Source organism: Salarias fasciatus, chromosome 15, assembly GCF_902148845.1.
Source record: "Salarias fasciatus chromosome 15, fSalaFa1.1, whole genome shotgun sequence".
In the NCBI taxonomy this organism is placed as follows: Eukaryota; Metazoa; Chordata; class Actinopteri; order Blenniiformes; family Blenniidae; genus Salarias; species Salarias fasciatus.
Window position 1 is genome coordinate 20,709,559 of NC_043759.1, and position 24,114 is coordinate 20,733,672.

Sequence of the window (24,114 nt, forward strand, 5' to 3'; positions counted from 1 at the left end):
CCCGAGATCAGTTCCGCATTGAAGTGCCGTGTTTGCCAGAATCCGGGAACACGGCTGAGGAACAGCTCAGAGATCTCGAGTGAGGCTTTGTAGCTTCGATCTTTACCTGGCAGTGATCGTAGGCCGTCGAGCAAACAAAAACACAGACAGACAAGAGACAGAACGAGGAAAACCTGTCTCGACAAACAAAACACCCCACAGATGTTGCTCTATGCTGACACCAATGGTCTCCATAGCAACCCTACTGGCCAGTAATAGCCTCCAGCTCGCCTGGCTGCAGCGGCGTCATGCAGACGCACACACAAACAGGCACATTTCGACCTCTGAATGGGATCCCAATGTGTATTAATAGAGATGCGGGGACAGACGAGCCCACCCAGCCCAACCACCGCTTCAGGCATTACCAGAGAAAAAACACATCTCTGCACAGAGGCGATCCAGCCTCGTCACTTAAAGGCTCCGTCCACACATAAGACCACATCCACCAAGTTTCTCCATTCTGGTGAACAAAGCCTGCGATAGCAGATAGCTGGAAATTAAACATGCTTGATGCTTTTATGGGTTTTTGGAAGAAGCTTTAGCTAAACCATTTTTTAAAGTATTTGCAATCATATTGGCAAGACAATATAATGTGCTTGGATTCTACAGAACATCAGGAATTTGAGTTTGGTAGATTAGGGTTTTTAGGCCTCTTAGTAATGAAATATATACCATGAGGAAGTGATTATTTCCACTGTGAATGGATCTGACTTTTTTCAGGAATAAGCCTCTGTGGGTGGAGCTCCACCACCAGCCTGCTCACACACTGCTGTAAGACGTCAGTCACCATCGCTGTGTTGGTCACCGTGTTGCAGACAGCGCGGCCAAACTGATCTCACAAGTGTTTAATGGGGTTGAGGTCAGGACTGCTGGCAGATCTCCTCATCCTCGCCACTAATAAATTCTGAAAATGGCCTCTAATAAACCGCAGTACAGTTTGAAGTGTGTGGATATGGGGCTGCAGAAACCCACCTGCCTTCAGATGTGACAATCAGGACTGTTTGGTTCCTGGAATTCAAAACAAGCCTAAAAAAAAAAAAAAAAAAAAAAGCTTTCTACCATTTTGCATTTTGGCAAATTTTGCTGCTCAAGTCACAGACGCAAATGTTTTTACAAATGGGTCACCATTTAAAAATAAAATCATGAGGTTTAGAAAATTACCAACAATTATGAACACTGGAGTATAATAGAGAGAGGCATTTGAAAATTCCTCATTACATTTTATTTTGCCCCTTGAGTTTAAATCCACTCCACACTATTGTTCCTCCGCTGCTGAAAATGAGACTTTAAAATCTGTGTTACCTTTGAGTGACTCACTTTGCTGGTACTTTAGAGGGAACAATATTGTTATCTAGTCCTTGCCAATAAAACCAGGTGTGTCAGAGAGTTTTGAAAATGGCCATCTATCTGCACCATAATCCAAATCAACATTTATACAAATCTTTTTAGAATTAAGCACAGGTTTTCTGTATGGGTTTCATGAGAAGAAAAAAAAAAATCAAGAAAATGAAGTTATTGCCATGATATTCACAAAAGCCTGTAACAACCACACAAAGCCACGCTGTGTACATGAACAATCTGCTAAAGGTGACAGTCATTTTGGAGTTCAAGTGAAGGGCTGAGCTGATGATTACGTAAAGGACTGACAAGCCTCTGTGCTGTATATATGTGGGAGGTGACTGAGTGTACTTACCAGGTGGCAGGCAGAGGGACAGAAAACTGAGGGGAGGGGGGGCACCGGAAGATAGCACTGAGCCGCTCTATAAAACAAAAAGAAGAAGAAAAAAGGAATAAGGTATCCAATAATAGAAGTGTTACAGATGCTTGTTATACGGTCAGCGGAGACACTGACACTCAAAGAAAACACCACACAAACATGCTTTTACACAGGAGCAACGCACACCGGGGTGTGATCACTCGATCCTCGCAACGTTCTTATTTAGCAGGTGCAGAGTTTTAGTCATTCCTTTGGCTTCTGCTAAATAAACTTGTAACGGGAGAGCTACAGAGAGAGGGAGGGGTGGAACTGAGCTGGTAAATGAGACAAACTACACCACCTCCACATCTGCAGCTTTGGAGTGGAAGTGAAGACCGGGTCAAAGGGGCAGACAGAAAGAGAGAGAGAGCAGGACGGAGCGAAAAGTCCAGACAGAGAAGAATCGCTCTCTCCTTGGAGAAGGATCTCATATCCTTTAGTCTGTGGCGAGGACAAGACAAATTCCTCAACATTTCCTGTACTTAGCGGCGACTGTGACTGCTTGCGTCTGTCCTCACCTCATCGCCGCAGCTCCATCTTGCTTTGCCCGGAGCAGGACAGGAACAGGGCGGTAATAGCTTCTTTATACAATCACTTTGCAAGATAAACTTTGTCAGATAAGTGGAGACAGTACAGGAGGGATTTCGACGACTAATCGAGGAAAAGTTGCTTTTTTGCAGATTGTTTTTTTTCCGTTGAGGATTATTACCTGTCGCTTATGTTGGAAACGGTTCAGACTTGATTAATAATGAAAGTAAAAATAAGAGAGACAATCCTGTGACTGACCTCTCAGTGACACCCTGCTGAAGATTCATCATCCAGTACTTTTAAACATATCTGAAGAAAAAAAAAGTGACAAATTAACAGTTTAAGGCTGATGAAAATCAGTTTTATTATATTATATTAGCAGCAATTGCCATATTATCATTTACTATATAGATATTTTGAAGCCACAGCTGCTTTCGCACTATAAAAATACAGTAAGTTATCATTATTATAGAATATATTGTAGAATATTAAGTTGTGAAAGAGGTGACGTTGCACAGCCATACTTGTGCAGCTGTAAATGTCTCATTGGACCAGGAAGGTCTACCTGAGTCCATGCTGAAAGTTCAAATGACTTCTGTTGTAATAAAGAGGAGCCAAATAATCAGATTGCATGCAGAGCATTACATGCATGTAATCAAACTGCAAGTATGGATGAACATCTAATTGTTTTGTGGTTCAACAAAATAAAAAGTCTGTAAAAAGCTTTCACTGAAAAATTAAATACAAAGCCTATGTATTATTGTTAATGTGCTTCTCCATCTGAAACTCGATCCCCACGAAAAGACATTTGAATTAGATAATTTTAGAAATGTGTACTAGATTTAACATAATAATGTGTGACAGAGGATATGTGATGAAGAATATCTGTTCAACCTATTATGTAATACAAAAGGAGGGCCCTTGATTTTCCATTAGTCTCTGCAGAATAATATAATGAACATAATCCTTAAAGAGCCACGAAGGCTTCTTATGGTATATTAAGTAATGTGGTGGAAGAGAAACTAAATTATTTATTTCATTGGGGAATTTGCGAAAAAGAAAAAAAAATCAATTGGCGTTAAAGTACCAATTTGCTACTGCCGACTGTATTGATCCACATCGTCCAGTCTGTCTTCAGAGTTCACTGCCTCCTCTTTCTCTCTCTCTCCTTCGTCTTTACGTGGATTGGCCAATCCCTGCAGTGGCAGCTAATGTGCATGAAATGTTCTGCATGTGAAGTGATCTCTCAGAAAGAGAGCTGTTCACAATCTTTTTCATTGGGTACACTCTGTACATGAGAAAAAAACAAAAAAACAAAGAAATGACACATACAGAGTGTAATATTTATAACAAGCAGTACAGATGTTCACCTTCTGCATTTTGCACTTAGCGTGAGTGAAGAAGTTAAAAAAAGTTCCTTCGACTCATTTTTTAGTTGGTTCACTGTGAACACTGAAAACGAAACACGCCGGCACTCAATAGTCCTTCCAGCTACAAACTCCCAGCTATGAATAATGAATGAACGTTATCAAACAAAGGGTTGGATGCACTGAAAATAAACCACCCCCCCTCCCCCCTCCCACGCGTCTATTCTATGTGTGTGTTTAGCGTACGTGTGTGTATTTTTAGAGAGGTGCTATTCAGAGTAACATCCAGCCGGCAGTCATAGTGCCTGTGATTAGTGCAACAGGTAAGAGGCTGGTAATCTCGCCGCCGCCTGTCACAGGAATCACACGGTGTAAACAGTGGCAGCTCCGCCGTCGTCACTCAGCAACTGACAGCTCGGCGGGGGGAACCGCGCGGGGGTGCCGACGAAAAGGACAGCGCCGCGAACACCAGCCGCCACCCACACTCCCACAGGTGTCACCAGAGGGAATACGGGAGATGAATGGCATTATCAATGCTATCGACTGGAAAATAATACACAAGAGTTACAGTTACGAATCTTTGGCACAAACTGCAGCTACTCTGAGCCACAATGCTTATACCGCTCCTGGGACGGCCGCTTTTTACGGCCCGAGTTTAGTTTAGCTTTGTTTACTTTTTAGATGTTGTACAAAATCGCGTGGGATGTTTCCACCTCTTGTAGATAATTATAGCGTCCACAGAAATTGTTTACAACTTGGAATAGGAAACATTCACAAGCTGCTGACATTTGAGAAAAGCCCAATACAGAGAAAACATCCAAGCTCCACTGAAAAAAAACTAAACAAAAAAAAAAAAATTATTGGCTCATTAGGCATTTGCATTCATGAGCTGTTCAACAGACGCAGTTCATGTTGTGCAAGGTGAGAGTCAAGTTTGATTCAAAGCTCAAGGAATGAGAGGCTGACAGTAACAAAAGTGAGTCTTATGAGATGTTTTGAACCAAAAAGAAAATGACCCGACCGCTCCACTGCTGACAGCATATGGCCCCGCCTCGGGAAATCGACCCAACAGAAAAGCCTGACGCTCTGCTCTCTGCGGGACTCGCCGTTGGCTGGTGCGCCGCCATAAAGCGCACCTGCCACGACACCGAGGAGGGCTCTCTCATCTTGTACCCGGTGTCAACTATGCTGCTCTTTATTACTGTTCTTCCGAGAGTCATTTTCGGCGGGAACATCAATAAAAAACCAACTCTGTGCCCGGAGCAGCACTCTGAGAAAAAAAGCGTCCCTGTGTTTATCATGCAGCTGAGTCCCACTGGGCGGACGGCTTTCTGAGAATGCTGAAGTGGGGTCACCGGATTGGACACTGATGTACAGAAATCTGGACAAATGGGAACACTAAAATGACGGAAGTGTAGGAATGAAATTTTGTTTTCTAGCAGCTGAAGTTCAGTGAAAGAAAACATTCCATAAATAGCACAGAAGGATCTTGAAAACTTTATTGATCTCGCTGCAATAATGAGTCCAAATTTGCTTCAAAGCCTCTCGGAAACTCAGCAATTGACGTGCTCCATTTGGATTGTTTAATTCTGTATAAACCAAACCACATGACGTGTCTTGAGAGGGAACTAAGTGCATTATCATGTTGTTGCTGTGATCGTACCGAGAAACCAGCTCAGGCTGGAGGAAGTCACTGCATCCCTGTTTGCTATCTTTCTGCCAAGCGAAGCTCACTGACTTTTCACCAAAACTTCCTGCTGGTACGAACAATGAGTCACGTGAGTCCTGGAACTCCATGAAGTATTTATGATATATAGATATGCATTACACTACGAACCCGCCAAAAGATCAGTGTTAGCTTGAGAGGAAATGAATACTTTGAAACAACCCCCTGTCTGGCTGTCGTCGTGGAGGAAAGCACGAGGAGAGGAACCCTCGCAGTGGGGGAGGAGAGAGAACCGGCCGTCAAACGCAGGGAGAGATGCACAGGCACCGGCAAACATTTCACATGCACTCTGGCTTTTCATTTTCATCTCGTCTGTGTGACGCTGTCAGGAGCCAGCTCCCCGTGGGCCGACGAGAGAAAAGCAGCCAGACAGAGTAAAAATCCAGGCAGAGAGAGAAGAAGGTGAGAGGGAGATTTTTCTTCTGCTTAGTGAGTCAGAGGCACAATCCTGGGACGACGTCGCTCCTTTTGCCTTGGAGAGAATGACGAACGGCCGTCTTTACCAAGGACACGATCGGATTTGAATCTCTCGCCACATCTCACACACTTTAGAGGAGTACTTCTGCTCTTCCACAACCGTGCCGGCTAATTAGTGGATTACATTAGCAGGGAGCAATGACAGGAAGCCATTTCAACTCTGCTAATGCTGATGGCTATTATACAGCGTCATTTGTGAAATGACATTGGATAGCACGGAGATGAAGACTGCACGAGGCTGCCGGCTTCCACTTTTCCACAATTCTTGAGCCAAACCACTTTTAGGAATTCACAAGGCAGGATTCAACAAACATGATCAATTCAAACTTGCTTTTCGTTACATAACTATTCCATTATGATTCAGCTTCGACACGACACAATCAATTCACAGACAATATTTAGCACATGGTATATTAGTGGAAACGCAACACTGCAGCAGAACAGAGCAAATGTAAAAGCTGTGGCTGACTTGGCTAAAAGTAATTTCTCTAATACAGAAAAAACGTTCTCAAAGACTGGTGCTTGTGACGCCAAAAATCCTTTCCTTCTAGAAAAGTCCAGGTCAAGGTGATAATTTCATGACAGTGAATACATAAATGGCGGCTTTAATCTTTAATTCTTTGGATGAAGCAGTTACGGAAGCACATTTTGTAAGAAGTATACCGGCAAAGTGTTTTTCAGTCTGAATGTGATTCATGTTGCTCAGAGATTTTCCTTCTCCATGACAACAGTGGGTGACGCTTGCAGCCATTGTAATATCGAGAGTTGTTCAAAAAAAAAAACCTAAAAATAAAGCTGAAATGCAATTTAAATATTTGAAACTCATGGCTGCTGCGTAAATGCCGAATATCCTTTAATTGCACAGCTTATCTTAACAAAGTGAATATGCAAAAACAATAAGATGGAAAGAGAATATGAACAATTTGCAAAAGTTTTCAATTCAGAATTAAATTACCAGCCAAAATTTGAATTTATAATTCACACTCAAGGGTATCACAAAGAACAATGTTTGCTTGCAATCTTTCCATTTGATCTATTTCAGTGTCTGAATCGCATTAAAACCACTCCACTGACCCAATGTGTGCCGCCTTTAATCGTGGCGGAGAGGGGAAGACGTTTTTACTTGCTCAGATAAGTATAACGCCTCTCATTTGTGCGATATCTTGTGAAAAAAGAAGCGGGGAACAGAATGGGGCAGGTATCGAGAGGCGCTAAATTGAGATTTGCAGACAGCAACTCGGCAGTCCGACACAAGATAACCAACCTGTGCGCCGTGGTGAAAACCCTTCAGGCTGTGTCGCACGAAAAATCAGATTGTGGATGCAATTATATTTGACTGACTGTAACTACAGTAAAATGCATTTCTTCAGTTGTGCTGTACAAAGAAACAACGGTTCCTGTGCTATGCTGTGTTTGTCAGATTAGCTTGTTGGCGGCATATTTGCTGTGGAGTTACGACGAACATATTAGCAGAGTAAACATGGGTGTCACCAAATCAAACAAGACTGTACTTCTGCTGTATGGTGGGGCATGCAAAACGTTTGCATCTTCCTTCTCCAAGTGACAGTGCTTACGTAAACGCTCCAGGCATGTGACCACATCATGAGCCCTGCTGCAGCCTATACTGCGTCTGCACTGCTGCAGAGGAAACGACTTGTTTTAATATCAAGAAGTGATTTTAATGACAGATAATTGATCCATTTACTTCCTGTTCCAAGTTAGCAATGGTCAAAGAGGAAGCCAAGCCAAGCGTATGTGCAGCAAAGAGATCAACATTAGCAAAGAGTTTACTGGAACAGGTCATTTAATGGTGAGATCGGACACGACACGTTTAGATGTTCCTGTAACGCATTTATAACCTTAAGGCTATAGCATCAAAATAATGTTGATTTATAATAACATATGAACTTGTTTAAAAGCTGCAATGCTGGGTAGGTTTAGTAAAACCTAAAAAAATAATGGTGAATAACCAACACCGGTATGTTGACGTAAGGAATGCCTGAAAGGAGCTTTAATTTAGCTTGCCTTGAGCATTTCAATGATAATTAAATTATGATCTGCCAATCCAAAACAAACAGAGATTTTGATAGAACTGTAACCAAGCCAAGAAAAATAAATTCTAATTAGAAAACATTTCCAAGTGAAACACACACCAATTGTACAGGCTATAAAGTTTCTTCATATTTATTTACTCTTTTTTTTTTTTTTTTTACATTCTTTACCTTGTATAGTTTGTCATAATAACAGTCCTCAGTCACAAATCTGAGTCTAGAAGGAAAAGTCATTGTCTTCCATGTTGCTTTTCCAAATCAGGGTGATTGTCAGCTGGAGCCAATCCCAACAGACTCTTGGCGAACGGCAGGGTACGTGCAGGAGAAGACGCCAGTTCATCACACGGCAAACACAGAAAGACAGTCGCACACTAATGGCAATTTATAGACAGCAATTAACCTCAAAATCCGGAGTACCCAGAGAAAACCCCGAGCACACAGAAAAAAAAAAAAAAAAGCAAACTATGCACGTCAAGATTCCCAACTAACTCGACTTAAATGGAATATTCTCAGCAGAGCTCTAATTTTATTGTTGCTTATTGCAATCAAAAGGAGTTGCATAAGAGGAGAGAAAGACTGACTGAAGATGTGACAAACACAATGTATCCTACTTTTGCCTCGTTACCATGTGGCGTTATCATGTTGCTTTGGAAGAAATGACTCCCAGCACTCTCCACGAGGAGATTTCAAACACTCCTCTCATTATGTGCTTTGATTGCGGCTCAGTTCTAAACTTTACATTACTTCCACGGTTTGTTATGACGGCCTTTTGATAGATTTATGCGATAATCCCAGAGGTTTGTTTAAATGACATGGGAAGAAGTGGCTAATGAAAAATGGAAGGAGTCCTTCGACAAACATCTGCCGCTGGTTGGAAATACATGTGAGGGACGCCGCGTTTATACTTGTTTGTTTTCCGGCCGCGCTTTTTATTTTATGGGATCCGAACTCCAAGAGAAGGTCTGACAAAAAAAACGCCATTAAATAAATACAAGACGTAAAATGGGGACGGTATTAAATACTTCATGCGGCTCCGCTCTGCATTAAAGCTGGCATTAGATTATGCAAGTCAATAATAAAAATGGAGACGACTGTGCTGTGCTCCACATTCTGCTTTTTAACTTGGCTGAGCAGGGTAAGTGATAAGCTCGGCTCTGAAATGCTACTTAATTGCTTGGACTTGTTATCTTGTGAAATAGTGGGTTGATTAAAGATACTCTACTGGTGCATATGCACACACACACACACACACACACACACACACGCACAAACACAGTCTTGTTTATTTTAGAAGCCATAATATTAAATTACATCAATTTATTGTTGCCATAACTGCAGCTTTAAAAAAAAAAAAAAACAAACTTTTCAGCGGCATTAGTTCGAACACCATCATATCCTGAAAACATCAAAACCTCCGTTTTCCAGACACACAAGAACAGCACTGTAGAAAGAGGAAGAAGCAACATTCCTGCAGTTTATCTAGTCATCTGATCAGGCCAGCGAGTCATGTGTTGAATCCGTGTTGGAGTCCTCAGCATGATGCTCGAGGCTATCGCCCAGCGCGCTCCGTCTACAGCGCTCTTTGTTTTCATGTGAAGTCCTCAGACAAAACAAAAATGTCACATTTCGCTTAAGTAGGGACATTTTTTCTTGTCATGATCATACGACAACTCCTGCTAGTTTGCCTATTTTATATAAGAAAGAGGGCATTAGGATGAAATTAAATATCGATTGGTCTCTAAAAATGTCTTGTAATTTCCTGCCTCAAATATTGACGACGCGATAAAGGTAACAAATTTTTTGCTGACTTCAATGATCCTCGTCAGTGCGTTGTAAAGACATCTTCTGTCTATTATTGGCCCTGCTGGGTAATAATAGCTATCCAGGAGAGGATGGTACAGAATCAAGTTTTGCATTCTGGAACGAAGGTCGACAGTTTAATTGGAAGTGCAAATTGCGTTCACGTGTATCCCCACGGTAGATTGAGCCACGGGTAAAGTGAATGTGCACATTGCCAGTGCGTGTGTGTGCGTGTGTGTGCGCGCAGTTAGCAAAAGAGAGGGGAGGGCTTGTGCTGATGTATTTTTAGACCCACGCGTGTAGCCAAGCTACAATCATCACCAGTGAAGTGTTGTTTTTACTCCGGGTAGCCTCTTTCACACGGACCAGGATACTCCCGCCGCCTGCTTCTGAATCAGCGAAGCCACAACGCTGCCAATTTTTTGTTAAGAAAGAGTCAATATTGACTTGATGACTGCGGCTCCCATCTGTTGGAGTGAGAGTGAGCGTCTCCCTCGCTTTCTGTCCGCTTCGCCATCACTCACGGAGCACGCCACTCCTTCCCTCCCTCCCTCCTGCTGCTGCTGCTGCTGCTGGCTGGCTGAGAGTCTGCAGAGAATACCCCCATCATTACATTTACCCTCCAGCCACACTTAACCTTGTAGTGAAGACACGCTCGCTCATCATTGATCTCTGTCTTTCTTTAAGCAGCGAGCGGTGCTCCCACATATCTGAGTAATCTACAGCATCTGGAGGAGTGGAGGGGCAGAGGCCGGGTTTGATCAGCTGTGCCATACTCGAGGCCGAGGCAGGCCGAGCGGGGCGGTTTCGCGTTGCAGAGATCAGAGGCTGGCGCTGGGCTTTTACAGAGTCTGAGCTCTGACACGAGCCAGCAGACCAGAATGACCTTGACTGTTCTGCATCGTCGTTAAATCCAAAATTTTAGGCATTTGTGTGGGATCTAGTTGAAACTAGCTCGCAATTTTACAGCATTTTCATATTTGCGACGAGTAGTGCTCTGAATGTGAATTACAATATGATCAACAAGGCTGGGAAATGTCACAACTATTCATAATGCCACCTGTTTTTGTCTTTTATAATACAAAAGCAGCTGCATCACATTCAAATAGACACGAGAAGCCATTTTCTCTCAGCAACTCCATTACATTTAAGGGACGTAATTCCTTTAAAAGTGACACTTCCCCGGCCTGTGCGCAGCCTGGAGTGACTGTCACATCCACGTTCTCGATGAATGTCAAGCTGCGGAGGGCAGGACATCGTTTCAGGGCGCAGGATCCAAGCAAATATTTGAAATTGGAATTTAGGTGTGTTGACTCTGCTGCTGCTGCTGCTGCTGCTGCTTACACTGCCTCAGGTACAGGGGCTGCTGCTGCTGCTGCTAATAGCTTTTAGACTCTCCCTGCTCGGAAGGATCGAACAGCCTCTATTTGTATTTGAAGAACTCTTAATCATTATCTAATCACACACAGAAAGGCTAACGCTCAGTGACAGCTTTGATAAATGCGGCTGGTAACAGGAAGCTGGAATTATTTCTCATGAAAAGTCACCAACACGACTAACCGAGTTTTTTTTTTCCCTCATTGTTTTGGGAAACAAAGTGAACAACTAATATATAAAGATCGAGTAAATAATGCAGATTACATTTGCGGTTGATTGGTCAGCTAAAGAATTAAATGTCCACCTCAACAAGAGACAACACAAGATAAATTATTTAGCTGAACCAGTTAGCACAGTCTGAAATTAAAGACATGTCCTTTTCGGTCTATACTTTAATCTAACACAGAGTGGAAGAAGTAGACTGTGTCAGTAAATCTACAAGTGATCCGTTTACTGAAGAATGATGTGACCATGTTCAGCTGAAGCATTCGAAGTTTCGCTTTCACAGAATGAAAGCCGCTGCTGCGAGACATGTTAGCCACACTCAGCATAAAGCCCCGTGTAAGCAACTTTTTCAAGCGAAAACTGAAAACTTCCGTTACGTTTTGGATGTCCATTTACACAACAACTTTGCTCAGAGCCACTGAAACGACGCACTGTGCTGAATTTTAACTATTTTCTCAATGCTTCCCTTTTTAGAAGTTTTTGCTTAAGAACCTGAAAAATCAGTCACCGGGAACATCTGTAGTACAAGGTTACATGCATCATCCCCACAACGGGTTATCTACATTATAAAGGAACTGAAATGCAAACAGCCCCATTCTGTTATTCCCTTTCACTTTTTTCTGTACGATTTCTTTCTTGCAATTCAAAGAGACATCACTTAATTTCATCATCTAATAGGCGTCTGGTCACATAAAGCTCTTAACTTATTTTTGGGAAAGAGTGAAAAAAAATGCATATCAGTTAGTTCCTTGTGCAGAGTGGTGTTGAAGACTGCCCCGAATCAACAACTACCCAAGAAAAGTGCTTTTTGAAACAGAAATAAAAAGTCAACACGATGTGGTCAAGATGCCCAAATTACTAACTAACAAAGTAACTGACTGCATTCTTGCCTGAAAGTACAGTATTTATTTTCCTTTTAATACTTCTGTTTCCTACATTGCTTTCGTCAAGTTTTCTATGACCACTGGCGGTCACCAGCAATCTTACTTCCTCATTCTGAGACTGGCAGTTAGGCCCAACAAACTTAATAAATTATTGGCATTGACAAAAAAAAAAAAAAACCCAGCAACAATCCTTCATTTGAGTGAGCATGCAGTAAATGTCAAGAATAATCAGATATGAAATAAGAATCAGCGCTGTCAACTGGTAATAATGACATTTATACTCTCTGTGTGTACAATTTGTCAAAATCCTGTGATTTATCAGAATCATGCAATCTTGAATGAAAAAGCAAGTTTCTAAAAGCAAAATAAAGTAACTACAGAAACAAGTATGTTTTATGCTTGGAATTGGAAATCATGTTTCTATTTCTTCGCAGAATATTTGGTGTCAATATGAGTTCTTTTACTAAATGTGTTGATGGATGTTTAGTTATTCTCATTACATCTAATCTTCTCAAATCAAATAAAATGTACCATAGTTTCTATATGAAAACTCAACTGTACGTGTTTTTTTTTTAATAACCTCACTTCATCAGCTAAAGTCACGCTATTTTCCGACTAAGCACATGTGGCTATGAAACAAATATAATTTTGACATAATGAAAATGAATAACCCCCGCTCCGGTGTAAAAGGTAAAGCTTTAAGCATATGAAAATCCATCAGCCTTCATGCTACACATTACATTATTGATGCAGATTACATCATTAATTCAGAACATATTACAGAGAGCAATCACATGTCAGCTCCATTACAGCATGGAGCTCGGCACGAGGGAGCGAGCAGCAGCAGCAGCAACAGCAGCAGCAGCAACAACGCAACCTATTTATCAATGAATGATGTCTGGCAGCGGATTGGTGAACGCTGCACATCACTCTTGTGTGAAAGGTGCACTGCAAAAATAGAAATCTTGTTTCATCATTTTGCAGAAAATATAATCAAACGTTGAGTTGTTTCAAGCTCTGAGTGCAAATTCTTTGCAATATTATTGAAGACAAGGCATGTGTGTTCTCTAATGGGGGCATGTGGATTAAAAAAAACCTAAAAAAGATGGCAGAAAATTCTGTATCGTTGCTCATTTTCTGTTGGAAAAACATCAGATTAAACCCCCAGCCAAATAGATTACATAAGTCGTCAGGTAAGCCCACAGGCAGGATGAAGACGTATGTTCCGTGAACATCACGCACACATTTTAATCAACTGACTTAATGAAGGGAAAGGGCTTTTAATAAAAAGTCAAGTACCATATGCTCAGAGAAATCAACACTGATATTAAAGAGGCTGCCTGTGCGGCACAAAATTCAGGAGGAAGAGTCTCTGTAACAAATGCTACCAGATGATTATTAGCCAGCAGTGCTACCTGACCAAGATGATATGAAATTAACATAAGAAGAAGGAGTGTGTTACTGCAGCAATCGCAGGCAGCACACAACCCCCACAACTCACCAGTTCAGCATCAATAACGTTCAGCGGGAAAAGCTCATGTCTCGGCCTGCAGAGACAAAAAAGGACATACGGTAAGAACGGGAGAGAATATTATAAATCTCAAAGGTCTGAATGTGGACTTATTTGGCTGAGGCCTAAAACCCTGCTGTAGAGTCCGAGCAGCAGGGGCTGAGACAGAGAGATGAGCACATACCACATCCTGCTGCTGCCCTGCCAAGGAAAACATAAAGGGCAGACATGTCGGGGGGGCTGCAAATCAGCATATTTTCAACAAACTACTACAACACCAAGCTTGGCAGCCTGGCTGCTCCGTCTATCAGTCCATCTGCCCCTCCACGCTTCCACTTTCGCAAGGTGTTAAAATGTTCACGAGGGCGACTGAGAGACAACAAAAACTTGGTGGCTTTAATAGAGCAAGCACACACAAGTGGAGAAAAACAAGCTGCTGGAGACCCGGCTCTTCACAATATAACAGAAACAGGGGTGAGATAAATAACAGAGGAAATGAGCGAGGGAGCGTGCCAGCCGTCACAAAAAAAATCACGATGTACAGTAAACTGGCAAGGATTGGACGCCAACTTCTGTCTCACTTGAATAAACCTCCAACCTTTGAGCAAATCGATATGATCTTGGCAAGCGCATCACTATGAAAGCATACGGCGAAAAGAGATTTCTCACTTCATTGCTGTTTGGTCTGAGCCTCTGCATCTACGCACAAGCTCAGAGGAGAAACACAATCATTCCAGAAGGTATCACAAGGTAATATGTCCTTAATAAACCTTTCAGATCCCAACGGTGGCTGCAGATAGAAGACAATCTGCAGCAGGTAGTCAAGCTGTCCGACCTGTTTATTTGATTGAGCTTCATAGCCTACAACAGGACATATTACTTTTACGATGCAAGCCTGTCAACAAATCTCAATGATACCAAAGCAACAACCAGGAAATGGGGGACAAAAATTTGCAAACACATTAAGGATTATCATCAAAAATCTGATTTTACCAAAGAAAACGCAGGGCGGGATGTCATTGTATTATCAAATGCTTGTTTAAAAAAATACTTATTTTCTGAAAAGCATGAATGGTATTGAAGACACAACATCCCCAGCATCATCTGGTCCCTAAAAAGGAAAGCAACACAACACCTGCACACCCTGCGTCAGCCTTTAAGCTTCTTAGTCCGCCTCTATTCATCAAAATGCTTCACAGTCTGGGTTTAAGCCACAGGTAGGAGATTGTTATAGTCTGACAGAATGTACTGTTTGCTGCTAAATTCACCGGCAAAACGTTTATGTGGCAATGCCAACAAGGCTTTCCTTTTTTTTCCAACTTTACATAACGGTGGCGATCAGAAGCGGGCGGCAGAGGACACAGTTTGGAGAAAGGGAGTGAGGGACAACCTTGAGATTTCGCAATAATACACACGGACACAATGTGATCCCTGTCTTAAAAGCATGTTGGGAGAGAATTAACTGCACAAGATCAAAACCCAGGGCGTCTGCAAATAACGCTCATACATCATGATGCATAGGTGGACAGAACAGGTGGAACGGCGGATGCAACATGTTTGTTGAGCCTCCATCTACACCCAGTGGTGTATTAATATTTAGAGGCAGGTGAAAATAACACATTATGGGCTATTTGCACGGCAAATAAACCTGCAGAGTTAGCCACAGGTTAATCCTGAACAAATATCCGTCTGCCTCCCGGGTATGTGTGTGAGAGTGTGTGTGCATGTGTGTGTGTGTGTGTGTGTGTGATAAAACAGGTTTAGAAAACAGAAACCTCCTGTCAGACTCTATGTTAAAACAAAGCAGCGATGGCGTCAAAGAAATAAACATTCACAGCTCAACAAGACATGGATGAACAGTCCTAAACAACACACTGACATTAATTTAACCTATAATCAATGTCAAAGCATCAACAGGGAAATCTCATTTGACTGCGTTGAAATCACAGGCAAAAAAAAAAAAAATCTAAAACAAGAACAATCTCCCCTAAAAAATCTAAACGATTGAATCATTAAAAGAGACAGAATTAAACATTTTGACCAAAATTGTGCTTTGCAGCTGCTGTGACAAGTCAAGTGCATCAATGACACCTTGCAGGCTGGGATGGGTGCATGGCACTCAGGATGCACCAGTCCTGCAAAATGCATCAAAATGACTGAGAGCAATGAAAACACCTCAGTATGCTGCAATCGCCGCAGGTCTGGAAACCGGGAGGTAGATTCCGTGTGTAAACATGAGCCATAAAGCCCGGGTCTGGGAGTCAGACGAGTTTATGGCCACGGTGCAGGCAGTGCGGGGCTGTGCGCGGTGCACGGCGCCTGTCATCGGCTCTGTCCCGCTACGGCTAGCTCCGCTGGGCTGGCTAGCCTCCCAGCCGCTGGAAACATCAATAAAAGGCCTGCATCTCGTCAAGTTCTCGGGTCGCGGCGGCTCTCCGTCGTGTCGTATTTACCTTGAAAAGGATCCACGGCGCCGCGCCGAGCGAGAGTAAATTCAGTATCACAGGTCCATTTTAATGCGTCTGGCTAGCTAGCTAGCAAACGCTACTGTCTCCAGCTGCGCGTGTGTGTGTGCGCGCGCGCGCGCGTGTGTGTCGGAGAGGATGTCTGAATGATGCGAGCCGCGTTTGGAGTGTGAGCCTCTCAAAAGATGGAGTAGTTCAGACGGGAGGTCCAGCATCCGCCTGACGGCTCCAAACTGACACACACCGAACCACGCTCGCACACAAACTCCGCTGTGACACACACGAAAGCTGTGCGTTTGTTTCTTACGTGATTTCGGCGCGGGATGCAGGGGACGGGTTTAATCCGGCGGCGGAGAGGAATGATGCTGAGCAGAGTCCGGTCGGGATTTTCTCCTTGTGTGTGTGTATGTGTGTGTGTGTGTGTGTGTATGTGTGTGTGTGTGCGTGTGTCTTCCAGCTGCTGCTCTATCCCGACTCCCTCCGACTGTCTGCTCTGTCTCCCCCCTGCCGGAGCGTCCCGGTGCTCTTGTACCACTCGCCCTCCAGTGGAGACTGAACGGCCCTGATGCGCTTTGATTGGGAGCCCCTCTTCACGCAGGCTGCGCGCGCCCCCTCCGCTTCCTCCACCTGACGTGCCCGCGCCTCACTGCTTCTCTCTCTCTGCGTGTGTGTGAGTGTGTGTGTGTGTGTGTGTGTGTGTAAGTGAGAGAGAGAGAGAGAGAGAGTGCGCGTGTGTGCAAACCAGTGAATGAGTGTGTGCCTTGGGTTGACAGAGTGAGTCATCCAGCAGATCCAGATCCAGCTCCTCCCCCCGGTTTTCTAACAGCTGACTACTGTAGCCGCCATGCGTTGATAAAGACAAACAGAGCCTCCCTCCCCTCCCTCGGTAAAGTCACACTGATGTTTCTCCTAAAGAAGCTGCTGGCTGACTGAGTGAACAGTTAAAATTCTGCGTTGTTCTTTGATCGATGGCATTTCGTACACAACTGCACAACAGTATGTATGACTTCACTAAAAAAATAAACAACAATCTTTATGGGATTAATCATCATCATTAATTTCACTTATTTGCTGTTTCCAAGGACTCCCTCAAAACATTCACCCATTCACACACCAGTGCACCATTGAAGAGTTGTTTTGGGTTCAGTGTCTTGCTCAAAGACACTTAAACAAATGGTCAGAGAGACAGAGATGGGAAATCCATCCTTCAACCTCCTTACTGAGAGACAGCCACTCTATCAACTGAGCCACATTCACCCAAGTAATACCAATGTTATTACAAATAAAGCTGCTTTTCTTTTCTGATATTACATTACCAATGATTAGATATACATGATGCTGATATGTAGGTATCGCGGGTAGTTTTTACATTACATGTACTTCCTGCCCCAGCTGAGATTCAGATGTCCTTGAATGAGGGTCAACATTTAATCCAAAACACCAGTACAACTGAAGAACAAAACAGTTCCCCTTTTTTTGTAGGTCCACTGAATCATTAATCCACCCATCCATCCACACACATCTCTATCCATTGGTTTTTATCTCAGTTAGGGTCACAGGAAACTGGAGCCTTTCCCCGGTGACATTGGGCTCAGGGCAGGGACGCCTGGTACAGGTCTGAAAAGTCAAACACTGAGAGGCAAACAATCACTCTCACACAATTTAGAATCTCCAATGAACCGAGTGCTTGTGCTTGAATGTGAGACACATTGGAGAAAGGCTCAGACCACTACACCAGATCTACAGCCGTCTGCCATTCATCTTCACAGCATTCACAAAGCTGCATTAGTCAGAAGAACACAAACATGTTTTTTGTGGATAAAAGTGGTTTACAATTATTTCATTGGCTTATAACTCTTCTAAGTGTGGCTGTGACAGACGATGAAGGAAAATAAATCAAGTCTGCGGATGTAAACACGGTACAGTCCTTGCTGATACCTTTAGCATGTCCTCTGGGAAACAGGAACTTATCATTTAAAATAGTTTTCCCATGAATGTTGCAAGCGTATAAATTTAGGTGACTTGGAAGGCAAACGCTGGAAAAGAAACTCTTGAAATAAATTGCAAAAAGCTTCAAGCAGCAACAACAAACTCAAAACTATAACTCCCACACCCACACAGTTTAGCTACCATCCCGCTTCTTCAGCAAACTGAGGCCTCCAATTCAAGATACCTGTCATGACGAAGCCAGAATTATTTCCCCGGACTTGAGAATATTCTTCCAGAGCTACAGAGCCACCAGTCAAGGCATGATAATTTTTTTTCTGTAACAACTGTGCAACAGGGTGGAAGCATCTAAATCCAGTGTAACTTTAGGGCAAAAACTCCCCCCTCTGTGTTACACTTTTAATAATGCTCTAGTGTTTCTGAACTTTGGGGACTAAATGGTCTAAAAATGAGATGAAAGACTTGGTGAGACAACTGCTGCAAAGCAAGGGCACTGTGTCTTTCATCCTCCCTCTAAAGGGGACATTTTTAGGTTTTGGGCCATGATTTAATGATTCACGATATTGAATTTACAATCAGATCTTGATCCGACTTGGATTAAAGTTAGCTTTAGTGTCAACATCACGGTTTTAGTTTGGAGATTAGGGTTGGATTAGGATAGTTTAGGCAAAGCCAGTAGATCTGAGATTAGATTAAGGGTCCAAGATGTAGAGGGTAAATATTTAATCACGTGTCTTTCTGCGTACAGTATGTGTGTGTATGATCAGCGTACCTTCCAAGCAGCGTCCCACGGCCCTGTCCTCTTCCGACGCCCTGGTGTGTCTCATTAAAGCCCGCTTGCAGAACACCTCCTCCTCCTCCTCCTTCTCCTCCTCATCGCCACGGCAGATGGACAGACACAGGACGATAATATTCCAGGGAGTTTCGAGGGGCGTCACTGTTTATATAACCCACAGAATCTTATTAAAAAGCTGCTCTCCTTCCGTCCTGAACTCGGGGTTAATTAGCTCACTTCCTAGTTGCCGGCATGCATGGAGGCCTCTGAGTGGCCACAGTGGTTGTTATGGATGGCTAGGCTCGCCTTATCTCCTGTTGCCTGTTGGGACTCTGCCGAGGAGCCGAGACTGAGAGAGGGACAGTGTTTGTGTGGTCTGGAAAACATGCGCAGACACATGAGAAGCACACTCATGTTGCAAATACAGCCGAAAGCTCCAAAGTACATGGCACCAACATATGCTGAATGTGTCAACAAGATTTCACTGGAAATAGTCCTTTTCACTACAGACACTATTCTACACTGGATGCAAATGGTAGGGAGGCAAACTTAATCCAACAAATGTGGCCACAAACATGCACGTGCACGAGCAGATATGACACATTCACACACGTTTAATCAACACACAGCCAGGGCTGCATTGATAGTGTTACTGTGGAGCTATGTGCAGAAGATACAGTGAAGCACGATTACAGAGGTGACCATTCATTCAGCCACATGGAGGTGCTCCTCTCAGGGTTAAAACAGAGATTTTGTTACCAAGGAGATAAGAGGAAGTAGGTCATCAAGGCTTTCCCTTGCTTCCCCATGTCCTTGAACGTGGCATATTCATATATCACATGCACTGTGTTCACACCTACACACATACAGGACACAAATGATCAGACATGAAGCTGCCAAACACCCTGAGCTGCTCTATTTGCCTCTAACTGTGTTTGCTTTGTGAAGACTGTGTTGACAATGAAGTGAAAGAAAAGAAGGAAAAAAAGTAGTCCATAAAATTGACACATCTGAAGTCAGAGAAAGTGAAACTCTCAGCTGCATGACCATGCAGCTAGGCGTCACACACTTATGTATGTAAGTGAAAATATTTCACTTTACATACACACAAATTTTGAAGATGTAGAAAAAAAGGAAACAAATATTCAACATAAACAAATGAAAAGACACACAACTCAACTCCAGCAAAGTACAATAATAGCCACATTTATTTTAATTACAAGCAAGTTCCCTTTACACTATATATTTTTTTTTCTCAGCTTCATGTTTTCCTTGATGTTATACATACATTTACATTTCCAGAGTGCATACACTTAAGTGGAGGAGAAGGTCGGGTCTGTTAAATAAAGTGGTTCAAGACATAAAAGAGAAAAAAAAAAGTCTCTCTTTTGTTACGAGACACATGTCAATACTGCTCGTCACAAGCATTACTCAGTAGTGGTACTGTACTAAAAAAAAGTGCACAAAGTCTATTCAATACCAGACAGCTTCATATATTATAATATAATGGCAATTTAAACAATTTACGCATTTCACACATTCAACACCAAACAAGGCAAAACCCATTCAGAGGCACAGGACTCTCACATCAATATCATCTTTTTAAAACGTATTTTGTACTTTTACGCCAGGTAATCCTTCACTTTAAAATGCTTTTTTTCCCAAAGAAAGAAAAAACAAATGAGCTGAAATGCAGTTTTGTGATAAAAGACACACCCATGAGTTACATGGCACCGCTTGGAAGTCAGAAATACTTCTCCTTCATGGTGAGTTCAATGGCCGCTGTTTACAGTTTGAAGAGGAACAAGTCCAGCTATTTATGTTTGTCAGTGCTGGTGTTCTGAGATGTAAACTGAACATTTATATTTAAAAATAACTCAAATATTTCCCCTATTGTGTCCCCACTATTCAGCAATAGCTTGTGATTGTAGGTGAGCATTAGGAATGATGCCACTGGGTAAAATATTTTCCGAGGTCTGGGCCATTTGCTGCGTGTACTCGGATAATGTGTGGGTACACAGTGAACCAGTTAAGAGGAAGGCCACTTCTGTAAAGTACAAGAGGATCCTGTTGTTTTTACAGCATCCTGTTTGGACCTTTTGAGATCAAGAGGGTAAAACTAAAGCCTACAGCGGGCAATCTTAACTTGAACCAGCTACTGCTAGATCTAAAAAAAAAAAAAAAAAAATCATAAATGATGCATTCTTACTTTTTATTAAAAAAAAAAAAAAATCCTGTTTGGGTTTTCCACAGTGACGCATCAAGCCATACTAGGTCCACAGTTTCGCAGATTTAGTTTAAATGTTTCAGAGAAAATAGATTTACATCAACATCTTTGCTACAGAGCTACTGTAACATTTACAGTTGTTCAGATAACATGCAGACACTGTACAACGAGCGTTCCCGTCCCTTTCTCTCTCTGAACACTATGGCCAACCAGCTATTGAAACTTACTGAAAACTAGCCAAAACATAAAAACAGTGACTGCATAATATTAGCATGCCAAATATCACACAAACAAAAAAATACTGATTAAAAAAGAAAAAAAACCGATGGATTCTACAAATTAGCAGCAACACATAGGCTTAGTTCTGTGAGAACAAAATCAAGAACCAGCAAGCCACCGGTGCTTCTGGTTTAAACTAAAAAAAAGACACAATTAAGTTATAGTGAGCCTTCAGTGCAAATATGTAAAGGTGGGTTTAAATCTTATAAAGACGGAAGCTTTAAAGGCTGAATATGTAATGGTTCCTTTGCTGTACAAGTTGACGCCGCTTGAAATGACAAACTCCGCTGTCAGTAAATCGAAAACCTTGGCACGCCACGCACATCTCGGACCGCCACTACTGCCACCGTCATGAACATAAAAACAATTAAAAGAAACTACTCTCTCTGTGCAATAGTTCAAGTAAGGTTTTTCCTGCAAATAGTTAGTGTTTCGTAACATCCTGCGGCCGTACCGAAAGAGACGACGACATACAGGTAACATACAAATACACACACACACACACAAAAAATCCTATTTACATGAAACTGTTCTCTGGACAAGACCGTACTCTATGCAGAGATGACCTCTACTCACCAATCCAGGCTCAGATTTGATCTAATCCTCCCCTTGGTTATAATCAGGGCAGTTTCATCCTAGATCTGTGGCCACAGCCACGTCCACCAGTCAGTTTCCCACGGTGATGCCAGGAGCCGGAGTTACTCCTTTAAAGGGATGTGTCGTAAACCCGCTCCGATGAGCCCTCCTCTGTATCGTCCTCCGACTGCGAGGCCTTGTGGTTCAGCCTCTCCGACGTGGAGGAGGAGGAAACCAAGTTCCCGTGAATGTTGTCGTCGCTCAGCTTGGTCTTGCTACTGTCCTGAACAAACTCTTGAATCTCCACAGGTAGCCGGCGAAACTTGTCCTGGTACTCCTGGTCCAGATCAGTCTGTAGCTGAGGAGGGAGGAGATAAGGGTTAGCGAGGGAATCGGATCTAATCACTGTTTAGTCTGTCATGAGAGACATTAGTTTCATCCTACTGATGGTGTGTTGTTGTTGCATTTGTAATCCATCCATCTATCCTGCAATTTATCCACAGATAGACTGGATGGATGAAAACAAATTCAGATTAATGCTCTAAAAGGAAGATCTTCCATTTTGTATGTAAAGACTTTCAAAGTAGCTCATAGATTTTACACTCAGTTTCCCTATTTGCATAAGTACCACATGCAGATTATGCACCTCTCATGATAATATACAGCAAACAATCATAAACCAGCTCCGCAGCGAGATGAGGCATTTAAACCTGCATTGATTGATTTGGTGCCAACTGGTATGCAGGGAAACAAAGTGGGAAAAAAAAAAAAAGCAAACACACACACAGACACATCAGGACATTATTGAGTTTTGTGACAGTCTGGAGTTTTCTTCTTAGCACTCAAACCTTTCTTTTGGTTTCACACACAACTGACATTTTATCACCAATATATTTCTCTGCATTACCTGATGGATCAATAAATCTGCACAGCAACCAATTAGTGTGAGGCTACCTTAGCACAGGATGCTTTTTTCAGGTAAACGCAGCCAAGTTTTGTGGAAATACGGTAAGGTTGGACCAAAAGAAAGAGCTGAAATGACTGAGAAGGACTGCAGAGTTGCATAATATTCTCTGTGGGTTTGTCAGTATGAGCGACCCCATTAGAGCAGCTTTAGAAACTTCCACCTTGACAGTAAGATCAGCAAATACAGCTTAAATCGCTTTATTTTCGATGGACTACAGTGGGCGCTGCAGTGGTTAAAGGCTCCGTTTAGGTGGGTCCCCACTGCAGCTACGTACCCTCCCTCCTCTCACTTTAACGGAGCTGTTTTCTCGGAGGCATAGACGCCCCCAATGATTACAGATGACAAGATTGTATTCATTTCATTGCGAGCCAATAATTGCTGGAATGCTGATTTCTGTTTAACTACCCGGCTGGGTCCCAGGGGAGAGACGTAATTAAAAGAAAAGCTGCTAAGATGAATGGTGTCAGAGGCGTGCAGCTCAATATAGGCACGTCAGCATTAAGGAGGGCTTGAAAATACCTGAGAGCTCCAAGGGGGCTTTACGACGGATCCATAACTCACCTGAGAGGCTCCTGTGAATCGCATGACTCATACTCAACTCCCATCTAAAAAAGGACACCTAACAATCTCTCCATCAGCGACATGCGCAAATACTGGGGCCGTAAATCTGTACTAAGGTAGATATACGATGTATGCACCTGCAGGAACTTCAATCCCCCCCCAAAACAAAACTGTTGAATGAGAAGAAACATTCACAACACTATTTAGGGGGGAGAGCAGTGGAATGGAGGAGGCAGACTGAAGGTCAAGGACTGCCAGCCAGCCGTTGACTCAGAATTTTCTGCTCTTTTCTCTTCGGTTTATGAGACGGCACATCCATTCCTTCAGCTGCACTGCACATCTGAATGACAAAAACCTCCATTCTTTCCAGGTACTGGCCTTCACGTCATCTTAATGTGCGTCTACTGAATAGATCGATTAAATAGCTTCTATCGATACTATAGCTGGCTTTAAAAAGCAGACATGAATGGCAGTCTACGGAGAAAAGTTTCACGCTGCTCGTCGTCGCCCTCATTGAGAGCAGCGTCCTGATATGCATCTTATGACCGATTCTCTCAGGAGGATCAGGTGAAATGAC

The 24,114-nt window shown here is 42.8% G+C and overlaps 2 protein-coding genes across 5 annotated transcripts in view; both read right to left on the reverse strand.

Annotated features, from left to right (window-relative positions):
- Positions 1 to 16,650, reverse strand: part of plcb4b (phospholipase C, beta 4b) — a 54,347-nt gene extending 37,697 nt beyond the window's left edge. For 2 of the 3 annotated variants that reach the window (XM_030109806.1, XM_030109804.1), the window contains exons 1-3: positions 16,513 to 16,650; positions 13,732 to 13,777; positions 1,733 to 1,799 (exon numbers count right to left, since the gene is read on the reverse strand). The gene's annotated coding sequence lies outside the window, so the exon portion shown is untranslated. Of the gene's footprint in view, positions 1 to 1,732; positions 1,800 to 13,731; positions 13,778 to 16,193; positions 16,308 to 16,512 lie in introns of those variants that run through there. The other variant, XM_030109805.1, reaches the window with a different exon arrangement.
- A 3,531-nt stretch (positions 16,651 to 20,181) lies between these two features.
- Positions 20,182 to 24,114, reverse strand: part of plcb1l (phospholipase C beta 1-like) — a 105,643-nt gene continuing 101,710 nt past the window's right edge. The window contains exon 33 of one of the 2 annotated variants that reach the window (XM_030109801.1): positions 20,182 to 22,367. In XM_030109801.1, the coding sequence (XP_029965661.1) occupies positions 22,140 to 22,367 (228 nt within the window). In that variant the 3' untranslated portion in view covers positions 20,182 to 22,139. The remainder of the gene's footprint in view (positions 22,368 to 24,114) is intronic. The other variant, XM_030109802.1, reaches the window with a different exon arrangement.